General features: G+C 35.5%; 2 protein-coding genes across 3 annotated transcripts in view; one reads left to right on the plus strand and one right to left on the minus strand.

The window, feature by feature from the left end:
* Positions 1-4002, plus strand: part of cpa5 (carboxypeptidase A5) — an 8713-nt gene extending 4711 nt beyond the window's left edge. The window contains exons 6-11 of the mRNA XM_087797641.1: positions 582-683; positions 761-871; positions 976-1066; positions 1130-1329; positions 1392-1476; positions 3731-4002. Of these exons, the coding sequence (XP_087653767.1) occupies positions 582-683; positions 761-871; positions 976-1066; positions 1130-1329; positions 1392-1476; positions 3731-3918 (777 nt within the window). The 3' untranslated portion in view covers positions 3919-4002. The remainder of the gene's footprint in view (positions 1-581; positions 684-760; positions 872-975; positions 1067-1129; positions 1330-1391; positions 1477-3730) is intronic.
* A 1320-nt stretch (positions 4003-5322) lies between these two features.
* Positions 5323-12375, minus strand: cep41 (centrosomal protein 41). 2 transcript variants are annotated; one of them, XM_087796704.1, is made up of 10 exons: positions 12304-12375; positions 11796-11859; positions 11681-11728; positions 9502-9563; positions 9375-9423; positions 9212-9278; positions 8092-8213; positions 7957-8024; positions 7769-7883; positions 5323-5654 (listed from the first exon to the last, which is right to left on the minus strand). In XM_087796704.1, exons 1-10 carry the CDS (start codon positions 12334-12336, stop codon positions 5455-5457), a joined length of 828 nt encoding a protein of 275 aa, XP_087652830.1. In that variant the 5' UTR covers positions 12337-12375; the 3' UTR covers positions 5323-5454. The 2 variants fall into 2 exon arrangements, with proteins under 2 accessions (XP_087652830.1, XP_087652829.1); XM_087796703.1 differs by having other exon boundaries at positions 9212-9281.
* Positions 12376-15008: the final 2633 nt, after the last annotated feature.

Below are 15008 nucleotides of genomic sequence, written 5' to 3' on the forward strand. Positions count from 1 at the left end.
AAAACTATAATCAAACAATTTTCAACTATAATCAAACAATTTTCAAATATAATCAAACAATTTTCAAATATAATCAAACAATTTTCAACTATAATCAAACAATTTTCAACTATAATCAAACAATTTTCATCTATAATCAAACAATTTTCAACTATAATCAAACAATTTTCAACTATAATCAAACAATTTTCTACTATAATCAAACAATTTTCAACTATAATCAAACAATTTTCAATCTTAATCAAACAATTTTCAACTATAATCAAACAATTTTCAACTATAATCAAACAATTTTCAACTATAATCAAACAATTTTCAACTATAATCAAACAATTAATATTAATAATCCAATTTTTAGCTGATTTTGGGCAGAATATATTTTTCTTACTTAAATGATGTACTTCATATATCTATTATTGGTGCTACATGAATATTTACGTGTTTCATCTTTACGTTGTGTGTCTTACCTTATGAACTTTCTAAAACTCAAACGTTATGTCACTAATGAATAAGATAAATAACATGTATTAAAAGGTATATATGTCTTTTTATGGTTCAATACTAAATGTTTTTCTTCACAGTTCAGTACAGGTGGAACCAAACGTCCCGCCATCTGGATCGACACCGGAATCCACTCCAGGGAGTGGGTCACTCAGGCCAGCGGCACCTGGTTTGCCAAGAAGGTTCTTAAACAAACCCCTTCGTAGTCTTTAGACCAGTTATGGTTCGAAACATTTCAATATCATCTGTCGATGTTTAGATTGTGACTGACTTCGGCACCGACCCCGTTCTCACCGCCATCCTCAACAAGATGGACATCTTCCTGGAGATCGTGACCAACCCGGACGGTTTCTACTTCACGCACAACAACGTGGGTTCGACGACTACTCCTGCCTGGATCTGGATTCATTGAATAATTACACAATCGTATCGACGACATCAAATCATCTCGACATAATCTCGCGTTGTTTTCAGAACCGCATGTGGCGTAAGACCAGGAAGCCCAACCCCGGCTCCAGCTGTGTGGGAGTCGACCCCAACAGGAACTGGGACGCTGGTTTTGGGGGTACAGTTGACACGACCCTTTGATCCCGGGTAGTCCACTAACACATTAAGGGACACCGTGCAGGACCCGGCGCCAGCAGCAGCCCCTGCTCCGAGACCTACCGCGGCCCCCGCGCTCACTCCGAGTCCGAGGTCCAGTCCATCGTGGACTTTGTGAAGGCTCACGGCGGCATCAAGTCCTTCGTCTCCATCCACGCCTACTCCCAGATGCTCATGTATCCTTACGGCTACACCAGGACCCCGGTCAAGGACCAGACCGAGCTGGTAACTCGTGGACATCAGTAGAAACAACAGTTCCCTGATGCTTTCCTTTTCGTCTTCTGCAGCACAATCTGGCCAAGAAGGCCATCACGGACCTGGCCTCGCTCTACGGCACCCGCTACAGATACGGCAGCATCATTAACACCATCTGTAAGTAAACATTTGTCTCTTTGTTCTACAGTCTCCTCAACAGCAGGGGTCACATGATTGTTTTACACCAGACTGGTTTAATGTTGAATCAGAAAATCAGGGAAAAGCTCAAATAAAAGTGTCTTGAGATGTTGCTTGAATAAGTCAGTAGATCATCAAACACAGATGTTTCTTGAAGGAGTCAGTAGATCATCAAACACAGATGTTTCTTGAAGGAGTCAGTAGATCATGAAACACAGATGTTTCTTGAAGGAGTCAGTAGATCATCAAACACAGAGATGTTTCTTGAAGGAGTCAGTAGATCATCAAACACAGATGTTTCTTGAAGGAGTCAGTAGATCATCAAACACAGAGATGTTTCTTGAAGGAGTCAGTAGATCATCAAACACAGATGTTTCTTGAAGGAGTCAGTAGATCATCAAACACAGATGTTTCTTGAAGGAGTCAGTAGATCATCAAACACAGATGTTTCTTGAAGGAGTCAGTAGATCATCAAACATAGATGTTTCTTGAAGGAGTCAGTAGATCATCAAACACAGATGTTTCTTGAAGGAGTCAGTAGATCATCAAACACAGATGTTTCTTGAAGGAGTCAGTAGATCATCAAACACACATGTTTCTTGAAGGAGTCAGTAGATCATCAAACACAGATGTTTCTTGAAGGAGTCAGTAGATCATCAAACACAGATGTTTCTTGAAGGAGTCAGTAGATCATCAAACACACATGTTTCTTGAATGAGTCAGTAGATCATCAAACACAGATGTTTCTTGAAGGAATCAGTAGATCATCAAACACAGAGATGGTTCCAAAGCTTAGGAGCAACAGTCTGGAAGGATTTCTCTCCTCTGGTCCTGAAGTTCAGGAACCATCAGTAGATTCTGATCCACAGACCTCAGAGCCCGAGCTGGGGTGTAAGTCTGGATCAGATCACTGATGGAAGGTCTGACCATGAATAGATCTGAAAGTAAGAACCAGAATTTTAAAATGATCCTGAAAGAAACTGGCAGCCAGTGAAGAGTTTGAAGGAGAAATGTGAGTTATTCTACTAGAGCGGCTCAGAATTCTGGCTGCAGAGTTTTGTATGAACTGCAGGCGAGACACATCCTTCTGGTTTAGACATGAAAACAAACTGTTACAATAGTCAAGACGAGAAGATGCCCATGAATATATCGAAAGCTTGGTCAAAAAGCCAAACAATCTAGTTTTCTGAAACTGTGACGTTTACGGTAAGACGAAAAGGCTCCAGTTTACATAACACAACATGGCCCCTCTTGGAACGACATCAAGTTGTCACGGAAAACAAATGACATGACAACGAATGGACTGAAAACATCTACACAAAGCATATATTTTCGAGGTTTTCTCGTGTGAAGTTCGTGTCACCATGTCTATTTCAATACATAAATGGTAAGGTAAAGGGATCACAGGCCTAGAGATACTAGAGAAAGAGGGCAGACACAAGACCAAACCGCAACAAATGAAAAACAATAATAGACTTACCAATATACACAAAATAAGGTCTGGATTTTGAGGATAGAGCTAGAACGTAAGGTCCTCGGTACAGCAAAGGCAACACTTTGACTACGAATTATAGAAAAAGCTAAAGAAAGGGACGGTAGTTTGGGCGACCAGCCGTACATTTGGTATATCACGCCGAATAGACAATGGGACGGTCCCTGTTTCTGTGGACAAGAGAAGGTAAAAACGTCAAGAGAAAACAGGAAGAGGAACCACAATAAAACATCAACTGCAGGATTTGCGTCAACCATGACACTAGTTTTTCCACAGAAAGATGGTCCTTCTTGTGATCCTTTTCCGGATGTTTTTAGGATAATTTTTTGAGTAAAAAACAGGCGTAACTAGTGTTAATTCAAAGTAAAAATACCTCTCAGACAGTAATAATCAATTCAACAGATTGGTTTTTGTGTGCCTCAGGGAACATTGCCGGGCCCTTTTTTTTTGGAACCACTGGTTTGTAGTATATGCGGCATATACTACAAACCGTACTTTTGGTCATGGCCAAGAATAACCTGGTTGCACCATAGAGATTTGTTTTTGTGTGACTCAGGGAATGTTACCGGGCCCTTTCTTTTTTGGGAACCACAGGTTTGTAGTACATAAATATATACTACAAACCATACTTTTGGACATGGCCTCAGAATAGCCCAGTTGCACCATAGAGTTTTCTCCCATTACTCAAAACTCTTTAGTTTTATATCAAACCACTGCCTAATCAAACTATTCAATTCCCAGACCAGGCCAGTGGCGGAACCATCGACTGGACCTACAACCAGGGCATCAAGTACTCGTACACCTTTGAGCTGAGGGATACCGGTCGCTATGGCTTCATTCTGCCTGCCAGTCAAATCCTTCCCACTGCCAAGGAGACCTGGTTGGCCCTGATGACCATCATGGATCACACATCCAAGAACCTCTTTTAAACACTTTGGAAAAATATGTTTTCAGAGGATCACAGTTGATCTGTGAGGTTGTTTTAATGACACAAATAAATTTGAAGGTACAAATACTGTTGTTTTCTTTGAGGTCAAAAATAAAGTATATAGAAAATAAATATTTTTAAAAAACCCTATAATTCAAATTAAAAAAGGTTACATTACATTTGACAAAAACATACACTATAACTACACTGTAATAGAAGAGCTAAATAACAATGTATATATATATATATATATATATATATATATATATATATTCGTATCCATATGTTCTGAAAAATAAGAGTGCACTATTTATTGCTTATTCATTTTTTCTTGGATTTAGGGTTTGCAATGCGATTAATTGTGATTAATCAGGGAAATCCTTAAATTAATTGCGATTAAAAAACACAATCGTTACCCATCCCAGCTTTCATATTATCATGCAGTGATTGATTTCATAGGATTTATAAAAACTTTAGTGTACTATACACTACTTTTGAATTCATTTTTGAATTTTGTGTATAACATGCGATTAATTGCGACTAAATGACAATATAAATATATATTCATATCCATATGTTCGGTAAAATAAAAGTGCACTATTCGTTGCTTATGAATTCATCATTGTATTTAGGGTATGCAATGCGATTAATTGCGATTAATCGGGGTATCATGAAAATAATCGCGATTAAAAACGTGATCGTTACCCACCCCTGCTTTTATATAATCATTCAGTGCTTGATTTCATAGGATTTTTAAGAACTTTACTGTACAACACTACTTTTGAATTCATTTTTGAATTTTGTGTATAACATGCGATTAATTGCGACTAAATGACAATATAAATATATATTCATATCCATATGTTTGGTAAAATAGAAGTGCACTATTCATTGCTTATGAATTCATTATTGGATTTAGGGTATGCAATGCAATTAATCGTCATTAATCAGAGAAATCATGCAATTAATCGCGATTAAAAAGCGTGACCGTTACCCACCCCTGCTTTCATATTATCATTGAAATCACTTTTGGATTTTGTGTATAACATGCGATTAATCGCGACTCAATGACAATATAAATATATATTCATATCCATATGTTCGGTAAAATAAAAGTACACCACTCATTTCTTATAAATTCATTATTGGATTTAGGGTATGAAATGCAATTAATTGTGATTAATCGGGGAAATCATGAAATTAATCCCGATTAAAAAACACGATCGTTACCCACCCCTGCTTTTATATAATCATTCAGTGCAGGATTTACTGTACTATACACTACTTTTTAATTCATTTTTGGATTTTGTGTATAACATGCGATTAATCGCGACTAAATGAAATATATATTCATATCCACATGTTTATTTTTGTGTCATCATTTTGTATTTTATTAGACATTTTAAACAGTAAGAAAACTAATTTTTGCTCCATTATAAAACCGCTTGTTTTTCCTAATCTGTCATTTAGTCAATGGGAAGAAACCGGAGTACCCGGTGTAAACCCACGGTGTAGTAGCGAGAGCGAATACTGCGTATTATTTCAAAACGCTGGACTTGTACAGGATCTCCAGACAGTTCTTGATCTTGTTCAGCTCGTCCGACGTGAACCTGCGGCGATCGTTCTCGGCTCGGATCGGCTCCGGCATCTCGTACGTCTTCCTGGTCGGGAAGCAGGTGCTGGGAAACGAACCCGTGACCATCCCCTCAGGGAACTTGTTGGCGATGACCTTCAGACCTGGAACCAGAGGTGCATTTTAAACTTTTAACACAAACAAAACTTGAAGCAATCAATGGTTTTTAAAATGCTCTTTCATCATAAGTGTGTTATTTAAACATCTCTTTTTTTCATTTAGTTTCATTAAATTTACACTTTTTATTAAATTCCTTCCAGTACTTGATTTAAATATGTTGGTCATAAATGTAATTTCTCATATTCTCAATCTCACATCTATTTGTTTCTTCAATGTTTTGTCACATGATAGTAATATTGACATTTAAAAAAAAAACAACCTTTTTCCCAGTTTATTTCACTTTTTTGCTCTGAAATTTCATGAATAAAAATCACGAATAAAGTACGAAAATACATGCGAGTTTTAACGCTTATCCATTGTTTTGATCTCTTTTAATTCACTTTTTGTTTACCATTTTTATGTTTACACAATGAAACTTGTTATTATTTAGCAATAATAATAGTATAATATTAATAATAGTATAAGATATAGTATAATAATAGAATATAAGATATTACTGGTAATTGATTGTAATGCACAGTGGCGCAGTTCACAGCAAGAAGGTTGATTGTTCACTTCCAGGTCAGGCCAACTTGTGACCTTTCTGTGTTTAGTTTGTATGTTTCTCCCCGTGTTGCGTGGGTTTACTCCGGACACTCCGGTTTCCTCCCACAGTCCAAAAACATACAGAGGTTGATTGAGAAATTGGGGAAATTGTCCGTAGGTATGAGTGTGTGTGTGAATGGTTGTCTGTCTTTGTGTGTCCTGAGACAGACTGGCGTCCTATCCAGGGTGTCCCCTGCCCCTCGCCCTATGATACTGGGATAGACTCCAGTCTCCGTGCGACCCCCACAAGGGATAAAGCGGTAGAAAATGAATGAATGTTAAAGTTGCACCTAAAGTGTTGATTTAATAAAGATATTTACATTAGAAAATATGCTTAAGCCCCGCCCACTTAAAACGAGTTGCATTCAAGGACTCGCGTAAATTTCAAACTCACCCCTGAAACTCCCGTTTTTTACATTAAAAAACTAATAATAAAAATAAGGTTTGTTGTTTAATGAACACATTACAAAAATACCTAAAGGCAGAAGTAACTTCTCACCATGTTTACATAAATATTTATTTAGTTTATTAACATGTAGGTTCTTAACTGATTTAGAGCTTCTAGGGGAGGACACCTGCACCAGTGTGATGTCAGAATGTATCATTTAAACCGTAGTATCGTTTGGCGAGAACTTTGTTTAGTAATAACTTCAAAACGGAGCAACGTCATGATGAAAGAACTACTGCGTTTGGATGAGGACAACTTCAACTCCATATACTATTATTTGGCTTTAGATGGTAAATAAAACAAAATATGGACATAGACATACAAAAATATTGTTAGATTATAAACTATATGTATACGCCATACTTAAATTAATGCTAAAAGATAATCAAAATATAAAGTATAATTTACTCGCTTGATCTAAGAGCGTGAACGTTTGACTCCACATTCACAATCAACATTCCACTCAGACTGAGTCACACTGGTTCGAGACAAGCTTGGATCAGAATTAGAGACATGACACCGATTATTTAAAACATCTGTTTATCTGCAAATCACACCTTAAATCGTAGATCAAAGAACGAAGCAAGACACACCTGGGAAAGGGGGGCTAAAAGACGGAAGAGAAGAAAACCCCCGCCCGGGAACATTTGAATGATTAGATTACAAGAAAACAAATTAGGATGTCTCTCTGCGGGTGATCGGGACACAGGGAACTTAAAAGGACTATTTGGCCGGAAAGAGACGACCTCCCCGACGGAAAATTTGCCTTAAATATAGCGATGTTTCTACAGATCGAGACCTTTTCTCCAGGGACTATTGAAAGCTTGTATTTTGTTTGACTTAAAGCGGCGAATAAACAACCCGTTACACACTCTGGATTGTTCATCAAGTATAAGACCCGGGACGGAAGTGAAGTCGTGTTGGAGCGACAGAACGGAATCCGTGTTTTGATCGTTTTAATATATACTAATTTCTGTAGAAATTGGCCCAAAAAACACCCAGGATGTTTTATATGCTAATACAGTGAGAATTTAAGGTAGAATTGCAAATATAGAGTATTTTTACCTCCAGACAGCATGAAGATATTTTTGTAGCCTGTTTCACACAAGTACGTGGCGACGTCGACGGCCGACCTCTCGTTGTCGTCGTACAAGATGATCATCTTCCCCGGAGCGTTTCTCTGCGATTTTTCAAGTTAAGATACAACACACAAACTAAAATCACTATAAGATATGGTTTGTTCTCAAGGATACGTAGTCCAGCATGATCCTGGGGTAGGGGATGGTGGTCCTGGAGATCCACGTCCTGGGGAAACTGCTCGCTGAGTGATGGAGAATCAGGTTTTGATTGATTTTACTCGTGGTGTGAGTTGGTTTTCGTGCTCGTACCACTGATGATGTGGCAGCGATCGTACTCGTCTTTGCCTCGGACGTCCAGCAGCAGGTACGGACAGTTGGGGTACGGAAGGTCCAGGTCCACCGGGGTCGAGTCGCTCGGTTCGACATTAACACTTGAAACAAGAGTTTGTTGATCAACCCTTAGGTTTGTTTGTGCAAAAATCATCTTAATTGACTGCAATACAATGAATAAATTGTATGTTTAGATTAGGAGGATTCTACCATAAACTACTAATGAAATTTGGGATTATTAAGTATATAATATATATAAGTAAGTCATTTGTAAAGTGTCTTTCTATACCAGGGTCATGGGTCAAGTACTTGGACCACAGTACAAATACTACATACTACAAATAAATTATTGTTGCTACAGTATTATAATATTTCACATCGCTTTTCCCTTTCTATACATCCCTATCTCTCTCTCTATATATATCTATATCTATAAATTTATCTATATATATATATATAGATATATATATAGATATATATATAGGGCGCTTGAGTTCATATGATTCAGAAAAAGAACCTTAAAAAAAAAAGTGCACAATACATTTCTTTTGAATTCATTATTGGATTTAGGGTATGTATGCGATTAATTGTGATTAATCAGGGAAATCATCTATTAATCGTGATTAAAAAAAGGTAATTGTTACACACCCCTGCTTTTATATAATCATTCAGTGCTTGATTTCACAGGATTTATAAGAACTTTAGTGTTTTATACACTACTTTTGGATACATTTTTTGGATTTTGTGTATAACATGCGATTAATTGCGATTAAAAAACGTAATCTTTACCGACCCGTGCTTTTATATTATTATTCAGTACTTGATCTGATTGGATTCATAAAAACTCTGAAATAATTGTCTACTATACACTACTTCTGAATCAATCTTTTGAATTTTTGTGTATAACATGTGATTATGTAATGCCCCCCCCCTGCTTTTATATTATTATTCAGTTTTTGACTTTATAAGAACTCTGAAATAATCGTGTACTATACACTACTATGAATTATTTTGGGGATTTTGTGTATAACATGCGATTAATCGAGATTAAAAAATATAATAAAAATAAGTGTTGCCCCACTGTTATCTAATCATTCACCTCAAAAAGGACAACTTAGACGATGTTTCTTTAAGATTCTCCTCCAGTGGCAGCAGCTCAATAGCATCTGCTGATAGACGGTTATAAGTTTTAACAATATTTTCGTAGCATTTCAACTCACAAACCAATCATTCTTTAACACACATCCGTAGAAACACATCACCTGCTTCTCTGAAGTCTTTGCTCATCGATGAACATCCAACACTGAGGAACTGGTGACGTGAGGAAGATGTTAAAAAACAGTTTGATGATCACGAGGATAAATTCGACTCAAGGACTCGTCGTCTCACCAGCTCTGCTAGTTTAGAAACCATGACACGCTTGAAGATTTCTCCTTTTCTGTATCTGTAATCTGAAGCAACATCAACACTTACTGACACAACCAGAGGAATATTTGGAAATAAACACCTGCTGAACATCGAGACATGACTTTCATAAGTATAATATAATCTACATCCATCTGTATCTACATCCATCTATATCTACATCCATCCATCTATATCTACATCTATCCGTCTATATCTACATCCATCTATATCTACATCCATCTATATCTACATCCATTCATCCATCTCTATCTACATTCATCCATCTATATCTACATCCATCCATCTATATCTACATCCATCTATATCTACATCCATCCATCCATCCATATCTACAGTACATCCATCTATATCTACATCCATCCATCTATATCTACATCCATCCATCTATATCTACATCCATATATATCTACATCCATCCATGCATCTATATCTACATCCCTCCATCTATTTCTACATCCATCCATTTATAGCTACATTCATCCATTTATATCTACATCCATGCATGCATCTATATCTACATCCATCCATTTATATCTACATCCATCCATCTATATCTATATCCATCTATATCTACATCCCTCCATCTATTTCTACATCCATCCATTTATAGCTACATCCATCCATCTATATCTACATCCATCCATCTATATCTACATCCATCCATCTATATCTACATCCATCCATCTATATCTACAGCCATCCATTTATATCTACATCCATCCATCTATATCTACATCAATCTTTATCTACATCCATCCATGCATCTATATCTACATCCATCATCTATATCTACATCCATCTATATCTACATCCATCCATCTATATCTACATCCATCCATCTATATCTACATCCATCCATCTATATCTACATTCATCTATCCATTTATATCTACATCCATCTTTATCTACATCCATCCATGCATCTATATCTACATTCATCCATCTATTTCTACATCCATCCATTTATAGATACATCCATCCATCTATATCTACATCCATCCATCATCTATATCTTCATCCATCCATTTATATCTACATCCATGCATCTATATCTACATCCATCTTTATCTACATCCATCCATGCATCTATATCTGCATCCATCTATATCTACATCCATCCATTTATATCTACATCAATCCATCTATATCTATATCCATCTATATCTACATCCATCCATTTATATCTACATCAATCCATCTATATCTACATCCATCTATATCTACATCCATCCATTTATATCTACATCAATCCATCTATATCTATATCCATCTATATCTACATCCATCCATTTATATCTACATCCATCCATCCTTATCCACATCCATCCATCTATATCTACATCCATCTATATCTACATCCATCCATTTATATCTACATCAATCCATCTTTATCTATATCCATCTTTATCTACATCCACCCATGCATCTATATCTACATCCCTCCATCTATTTCTACATCCATCCATTTATAGCTACATCCATCCATACATCTATATCTACAGCCATCCATTTATATCTACATCCATCCATCTATATCTACATCCATCCATCAATATCTACATCCATCCATATATATCTACATCCATCCATACATCTATATCTACAGCCATCCATTTATATCTACATCCATCCATCTATATCTACATCCATCAACTATATCTCCATCCATCCATCTATATCTACATCCATCCATCTATATCTACATCCATCATCTATATCTGCATCCATCTATATCTACATCCATCCATACATCTATATCTACAGCCATCCATTTATATCTACATCCATCATCTATATCTACATCCATCAACTATATCTCCATCCATCCATCTATATCTACATCCATCAACTATATCTCCATCCATCCATCTATATCTACATCCATCATCTATATCTACATCCATCAACTATATCTCCATCCATCCATCTATATCTACATCCATCCATCTATATCTACATCCATCATCTATATCTGCATCCATCCATCTATATCTACATCCATCATCTATATCTCCATCCATCCATCTATATCTGCATCCATCCATCTATATCTACATCCATCCATTTATCTCTACATTGGTTTCAAAAAAAATTAGAGTAACACAAGTATTATCAAATAACATATCTGTGCTCGACATACTTTTGTGCATTTCCTCCAGTTTCTCCAGGTATTTGGACATGCTGTAGCCTGTCGAGAGGATCATAAAACATCAGGTGCTCGGAACATTTGAAAGATGTGATGAAATAAGACGAACCTGTGTCCAGCACCGACCGGACGTGCAGATACCTGCGGTTCATTGGTATCCTTCGATTGAGGAACTGTGGAAACAAGGAAGACTTTTGAGTCGACTTTAACACTTGTGTCGTCTCTGGGTCAAGAAGACCCGGAAAAAGCCTCGAAAACATTTGTAACACAAGGGTTAAATTAAATAAATTTGTTTTTGTTTCTCGTCAAACAAATCCTTCTGAATCCTATAAACATTCTATTTGTTACATGAATGTGTGTATTGCTTATGTGTGTGTTATTTAAGTACAAAATATTAAGAATAAAAATACTGACATTTAAAATATCTGCAATAGAAATCATTAATGAACCAAAGTTTAGTTTATATTTTAGTTGTTACATTGCTTCTCAGTGAATGTATTAGTGTTCATAAAAAATGTTCTTTGTGATTATTGTTGAGAGCATGTTTGTGTCTCTATTCTCTGGGTGTTATATATAAATACATGTAGTATTTGAAATACTTTTCTGGTAGTTGTTACCTCAGGATCACCCATGGCAAGTTGATTTGACATATTTTCGGTGAGATGCAAATTTATTTCACTTAAGTGAAGATAATTCTGTAACGTTTCAAAGCTTGTCAGGAAATAAATAAAGATCAAGATAAACAAGCTGGTAGAATAACACACTTTTATTCACTTATATTAACTTAGTGTGCTTTGATGTGGAATCATCAAAGGAACATGTGTGTACGTCACAACATGTCCATCCTTTTCCTGCTGATATAAAAGAACATTGCACTAATAATGATTGACTAGAGCAGTAAAATACTACATGATAGATGGATCCACTATACTCCTACTTAAACTGTTATGATGAGACAGTTTTTAATAAAATTTAAATTGAACAATACAGCGCAAGAGCAAAATGATGTGGAAGGATGTGAAAAATTAGGTTTAAAACAGTCGTAATCGTGATGTTATTTACCGTCAACACAGAGGAGCTGCAGAACTACTGCAGACGCCATCTTGCAAATACTCATGATCGAAACATTACTGCTGAAGTACTTCTTATTCAAATTATAACTAACAACTATAACATGACATATTAATGTAGGCGTTGGCAGGAAGGGCAATTATTTGTATTGGTAAAAATAAGGTCAGTGTCGCTGCTCATCCAACACACTTTATTTTTATTTTGAAAAAAAATCCTTAAGAAAATGTGTCGTTGACTAGAACAGAATAAAACAATTGAGCAAGAGTCAAGTCACCAAATTGTGTTTTTTATTAGAATTAAACTAAAGAAAAAAGAATAAAACGTGAGTATTACCAGGAGCAGATATCCATAGGGATGAATGAAATTGTATCTATTAATCAAAATAATATATGTTGGAAAATATTGATACAACAATATATCCGGATTTTTTTTCTCCACAAAGCTGTATATTCAACAGCATTGTATCGATTTTTTCTTTGGCCTTCAAATCATAAGGTAAGGTAAGGTAAAACTTTATTGAAATTGTTTAATCATTTTATCATATTTAATTTGTTATCATAGTTATTTTATAGTTCAATAAAGAGTGTTTAAAATTAAATAACTCGATTATTCTTAGATTTACATTTAACATGTAAATATTCAAGGTTCATTCCCATTTGTTCATTTTAGTGTTGCTGTTAAACTTCCGGCCGCCAGATGGCAGCAGTCGTTACATCCTCTGCTGCTAAAGGAATAATGAAATCCTGTGAGATCCCAGCGATGACTGTGCATGAGAGGATACGGTCAACCCCAGCCGTTTTTAAAGCTGATGTTTAGACATACTGTGTATACATATATATATTTTTTATTTTTTATTTTTTATTATTAAAGCAGTTACGACTTCATCAATAGTCATGAGGTCTGTAAATTCTTGAATAGGTTGGGTAAGGTTAGGTAGAACTTTATTGAATACATGTAAGTAAGTAAGTAATAGTCATTTGTAAAGGGTCTTTCTAGACCAGGGTCATGGGTCAAGTACTTGGACCGCGAGTATATAAATAACGACTAATCGCATGTTATGCATAAGATCCAAAAATAAATTCAAAGTAGTGTATAGTACACGATTATTTCAAACTTCTTATAAACTCAAATACTGAATGATAATATAAAAGCAGGGGCGGGGAAAGCATTACATTTTTTAATCGCGATTAATCGCATGTTATACGCAAAAATTCAAAAGAGTAATTCAAAAGTAGCGAAAAGTACACTAAGGTTCTTATAAATCCTATGAAATCAGGCACTGAATGATAATATAAAAACAGGGGTGGGTAACGATTACGTTTTTTTTAATCAAGATTAATTTCATGATTTCCCTGATTAATCACAATTAATATATTATATATATATATATAAAGGAAACTAAATGAGTCAATTAAGATAACTTTTAGAAAACTAATAGAAAATACATTTATCTATATCTGATTCACTGTCAACTATTAACGCTATTTTTAGAATTTAAAAAGTGTATTTCTCTTAATTATTACTAACAAATGAATGTTAAGTATGATGCGGATCATCGTCATGTCAATCAAATACCAAGCAAGCGGTCTCTTTTGTTTCAAACGCCTTCCTGATTGGACGATAGGCACAGAGGAAAATTTAAATCGTGATAGATCCCAGTGATGACTGAGGATGAGAGGATACAGTCGACCACAGCCGCTTTTAAAGCTGACGTTTAGACATATATATATATATATATATATATATCATTTGTAAAATGTACTCGACACACAGTACAAATACTAAATACTATAAATAAATTATTTTTTAAACAGTATCATAATATTTCGCATTGCTTTTCCTATATATATATATATATATATATATATATATATATATATATATATTTATATATATATATATATATACAGTATATATATATATATAACTTTTAGAAAACTAATTATGATTTATCCATATCTGATTAATTGTCAACAGGGATTCTCCTATTAACGCTACCTTTAGAATTAAAAAGTGTATTTCTCTTAATGAATAATAATAACTAATAAACGTTAAGTATGATGCGGATCATCGTCATGTCAATCAAATCCCAAGCAAGCTGGCTCTTTTGTTTCAAACGCCTTCCTCATTGGACAACAGGCGCAGAGGATCCCGCCCTAAGAGTAAATGTCCTGCATCCTCATTGGTCGACTGTGACCCAGCAACCATCCAGACGGCCAATAGAAACATGTGTGCCTCCCCTGCAGCCGTC

Source organism: Callionymus lyra, chromosome 8 (genome assembly GCF_982586985.1).
Source record: "Callionymus lyra chromosome 8, fCalLyr1.hap1.1, whole genome shotgun sequence".
NCBI lineage: Eukaryota > Metazoa > Chordata > Actinopteri > Syngnathiformes > Callionymidae > Callionymus > Callionymus lyra.